This window comes from Egretta garzetta, unplaced genomic scaffold (assembly GCF_000687185.1).
Source record: "Egretta garzetta isolate BGI_Z169 unplaced genomic scaffold, ASM68718v1 scaffold94, whole genome shotgun sequence".
Taxonomy (NCBI): Eukaryota; Metazoa; Chordata; class Aves; order Pelecaniformes; family Ardeidae; genus Egretta; species Egretta garzetta.
This window is the reverse complement of record NW_009259683.1, coordinates 7,187,409-7,192,298: the sequence shown is the minus strand read 5'-3', so window position 1 is coordinate 7,192,298 and position 4,890 is coordinate 7,187,409. Positions and strand designations below refer to the sequence as shown.

The 4,890-nt window shown below is 45.8% G+C and overlaps 1 protein-coding gene across 1 annotated transcript in view; it reads right to left on the bottom strand.

Moving 5' to 3' along the window:
• Nucleotides 1–804, bottom strand: part of TRA2A (transformer 2 alpha homolog) — a 26,609-nt gene extending 25,805 nt beyond the window's left edge. Inside the window, exons 1-2 of the mRNA XM_009638672.2 lie at nucleotides 429–804; nucleotides 111–244 (exon numbers count right to left, since the gene is read on the bottom strand). Coding sequence (XP_009636967.2) covers nucleotides 111–244; nucleotides 429–804 — 510 coding nt within the window. The remainder of the gene's footprint in view (nucleotides 1–110; nucleotides 245–428) is intronic.
• Nucleotides 805–4,890: the final 4,086 nt, after the last annotated feature.

The window sequence follows — 4,890 nt, the reverse complement described above, 5'->3', positions numbered from 1 at the left end:
GCCCGGCGTGTGGGGTCTGCGACCCGCGTACAAAGGCGGCCGGGCCCCTCGTCCTCCTCTCCGCGGGGTTTTGCTTCTACGCCGCAGGAAAGGATCTTTAAAGTTAGTACCGCCAGGCGCCCGTTGTCGGTGCCGTTCTGTTGTGGCAACGGGCTGTTTAACGTGCGGGGCGGGGCGGGGAGGCCAGGCTGCTCCCCTTGTGCGAATGTGAAAACGACCCCGCGTGATTCAGTGTTGAATACTCCTAGGAAACAAAGGGCTAAATTCTCACTTGCGGTCTTGAGAATTCCCTTTCCACCGGGATTGTACTGAAAAGCTTATCTTCCCTGCCCAGCCGCATTGCAAGGGTACCCCCCGTCTCCCCTGTCCCCTCTGCCTTTTTGGCACGTCCTCCTCCAGCACGCACCGGTAACTCCAGCAGCTCGTACCTGGCAGGCAGCAGAGGCTCAGTGCCAGGGCCAAACAGAAAATTTCCAAAGGTGACAGAACAGGTAGACTTGCGCTTCCTGCATCGGAAAGCCAGGAGAGCGGGTGAAGATGAGGGGCCAGCAGCTGCGGCTGAAGGTCGCCCTTCCCAGAAGCAGCGCTGGCCCCACTTTCCCGGCCCCTTGCTGGTAGCGGTAGCAGAAAGCTCAGCTGCTGCTTCTGCCCCGGCTCTGCGCCCTCCGCACCCTTCTTCAGGGGCAGGAGCTTCCCTCTGCGGTTGAGAAGCTGTTCTGCCCAAATTCCTGCGGCTGGCCCAGGCTTGCTATGGCGGCACCCAAGGAATGAGCAGCCTAACTGAGTGCTGGCGTGAGTGAGCATTCCCCAAAAAGGAATGAGGAGCTGGGAGGGTGATTCACAGGCACGAGACGATTCCCTAGAAATCAAATGCCTGTCCTACATGCGGCACGCTCCCGGGGCTCTAGGCAATGGCCGCATGCCCAGCACTGGTGGCTTCTCCTTCCACAGAGCCCGTGAGGTTGGGTTTCCAATGGCTGCTGCGGCAGCGCGGCCCCGTTGGCACGGTGTCCCAGCAGAGAAGCCACATTCGTGCTCCGGGTTCTAACAGAGCCTTGACGTAGGCTCGTCTTTACAGAAATGGTTTGTATCACTTCCTACCTGGACTATAAATGATCTCAATCATTTCTTGCATCTGTTGTAAATGGAAGGCTGGAACAGTGCATGCCAGCCTTGCCTCTCTTTGCTTTGTGAATCAGAGGTAAATAATCAGTTAAAGAGTAAATTAGCTCATAATGGGAAAGGCATCAGTATGGGGAAAGATCTTCCTTGTCCCCTAGGCCTGCAAAATATTTCATTTTGGCTGAAAGTTTCTTGCATGTCACGTACTTCAAAAGTTTTAGTTGACTTCTTAGCTAGTTCTTATTTAATTACAATTAAATTTTCATTCCTAGGAGGCTGGGCTGAGTTTTAGCCTCTGCTGATGTCTCGCTTTCCAAAAGCCACTCTGAATCTGTGTCATAATCTGTCTCTTACACCAGCCCTACTCCATTTGGCGCGGGTAGATAGATTTGCTCATCTCTCTTTTCAAGTGTACTTTTATTAACAATGCACTTCTTCTACTGCAAGATCACAGACTGTTCTGGCTCAATCTGATTCTGATCCCGGCTACAGTCTAACTCCAGGAACAAAAGGGAATGAGCATGAAGGGCATGCTTAAATTCTGAGGTCAAAATGCTTATCAGTCTTCTACCATGAGGTGGATCACTGAAAAAATGGCATATGAAGAACCCTTTGAAAATATGTAATGGTTACACTCAAAAAATCAAGACCCAAGCAGGGAAAGGATAGAAAAGGTCGGGAGGACATAGGACAGGAATATACTTTTTGTTAACATCTACGTATGTGAGATCTAGCTATAGCCCACATTGTGATTGCAGCTCGTGAAAGGTTACACTAATATTAATGCACACATGTAAGATGTTTGCACTATTCCAGCAGGACTTTTTCATTGCTGTGATCCTAAAATGTTCTGGCAATTAAACTTAAAAATGGCAGTTGCTGATATAAATACCTATTTTTAAAAAGTCTAATCAAGTTTACATTTTAAATTGAAAACTACAAGCTCTCGTCACCGTTTTTTCCATAATTCTTCTGCCTTCATTGTTCTTTACAAGAACTTCACTGTGGTTTCCTGGAGTGTAAAGACAATAATTATTTGATTATTACATTTCAACTTTCACTATTGATTAGTTGGCAAGACTGCAAAGTCGATTTGCCTGTTTGGGAGCCTCTCTGCTAAATGGAAGATAGTTCAAACACAGAAAAGAGCTAAAGATGGCCTAAAGGATATGCTAACATGACATAATTGTATGAGCTTTAAGCATGCTTTGTGGAGTTTTTCCATTAATATTTTAATACACCATTGTAATATACTGTTAGCTTTAATGCAGTAGTGAGTATACAGTGTTCACAATTTGTGGAAAAAAATGCACTTTGGGGGGAAAGATGGGCCCAGATCAGGCCCATTCCCTGAAATGAAAGGCTCTAAACTACTGGTAAGGGATCAGGAAGAGAGAAACATAGGAGTGGCAGTAAGGAAAGTATAAGATTGTGTATATTCTTATCTACATACACAGATTAGAGGTTTAATCGGTTAAGTAAAAAGGCAGCAGGTACACAAAAGATATTCATCAGAGTGCCATACGCTAGCCATTACCATTAAAAGCTTGAAATATATTGTGAGAGAGGAAATTCCTAATAGATACTTGAAAAGGACAGGGCAATAACTATGCAAATTAATGTCAGAAGGGCAGCCTACGGACAGTGAATGGCGGGAAAGGAACAAAGATTATGCTGCAGCAGCAACCTACTTTTGCTCTTTTGGATTTTGAAAAAATAACATGGAACACTGCAGTATGGCAAGTTTTTACTCCTGCAATCCTGGGCTTTTATCCACCCCTTGAAATGATCCTGAGAATTATTACCCACAAATATGAGGACCATGTAAACACTGTTAAGATTTGATTTTCACATGTCACTGAGGAGAAACAAGGTGCTTGATATTATTTTGTGATACAGTTTTTGCCACACATCTTGGATAAGAGGAAAAAGTATCGCATAATATTGTGAGATGCACGTTCATGAAAGATGACCAAACACATGAGGCCTTCAGGCAACAGGAATTAAGAACGTTATTAATATTTGAGAGTTGCTGTCAACAGAGGATACGTTTATAATGGAGACAGATTTCTTAATACAATTTTTGTGACCTCTACAAGCAAATCTTCCTGTGATTACACCATTGACAGATTTCCCTTTCTCTCCCTAGTAAGTCCTAAATACCATATAAATTATATTTGCAAAGACATTACAGCTGTTCACTGCACGTCTGTGAAAATAAAGGATTAATCACTGAGCAAATAGTACAGTAATAAATGGCACTAAATAGCTGCAGTATGTTTGGTATGTGCAGTCCATTTCAGACCATCTGTTTTTGATCTTTTCAAGAGGAAATCTTCCAAGAAAATACCCACAGAAACCGATGAAGAGATTCAGCGTTAGAAAATACTTCTAGCAACAATTTTATTGGTGCTGCACAATATACAGTCAATCTGTTCACTCAAAAGCTTACTTATCAGTTTTTGGGTTTTTTCCCATTCTCATGCAACGTTGTGTAATTTAGCAAAAGACTCTTGTCCATGGGATGGATTGCACAATCAAATAAATATATCATTCCTTTAATGCAGCTTCTTCTGAACACCCTGTGGGAATACAGCCTTCTATTCAGTTCAACAATTGCCTAATTTTCTCAAATTTAAATTAACTCTCAGGCGAACACCAGTATTTTCGAGACCAACAGGGAAAAAAACAACCCACTTTGCCAAAATACGTTTCCCAAGACTCTGAAGTAAGGGACTGTGAACTAATTGACATTAGAAAAGTTTTATATGCAACTGATTCACCGGCTGACATGATACCACCTGCCAACTGTTTTATCTATCTACTTAGGTCTAGGCCACTAACCCCTCTGATGTATCGATATCCCTTTTTCTATTAGAGCAACGGATTTAAATGCTGAATTTTCCTGCATCTAATCAGTGCAGAAAAAAAAGGTTGCAAACCAGAGAGGAGCCAGGTAGCCTCTGACACACACTGGAAGGGAGGGAAAGCTGCAGTGCAGTGCAGGTGTGAGGGTACCGATGGGTAGGTGGAGCGGTGATGGGATCAGCATGCTGCCAGGACAACACTTGCTGTAACTGTGTTTATTTTGCAGAGGATGTTTATTTTACAGAGAATGCAGTGTTGCAAACAGAACCTTCCCCTACACCCACCTGCAACACCTGACCTGTAACTGGTACCTCAGCTCATCTAGGCAGGAACAGTCCTGAGGGGATCGAGCTGGGGTGAACAACGGGTACTCCTGAATACTGTAGCAACACTGCAGCCGTTGAACGCGCCCTAGCGCTCACCTTTAGCTAACCGGTACCAGCTTCCTTTAAATACCACCTTGCGGAAGAGCCCGCGGTGATTTGATAGCATAGTCCTATACCCACAACGTGGATTTTATTTACGTGACTGTCACGGGGGGAATTTAAGTACTGTCCAAGCCACGAAGGGTCCAGCTTGTGCGGCTGCGGGGGAGCCGAGCGAGAGTACGGATGAGGGCAAACCCTCCCTGCACCAGACCTGCGGGAGAGCACCCGTTCCTGAGGCCGCTCTCGAAACTCACTCGCGCCGTTAGAGGGCAGAAACGACACCTTTCCCGGTTGGTGCTTCTGGACGTCACCTTTCCTTACGGACGTCAACGGGAATTGACAGCCACGGCCACGCAGCTTTCCCGCTTCGCCGGGGGTTCCCATTTGGAGCCCGGCAGCGACCGCTTCCAGTCAGGCCTACCGGGGCCTGCAATTACACAGTGCCTTCCCGGCCCCCACACCGCCTCGCTCC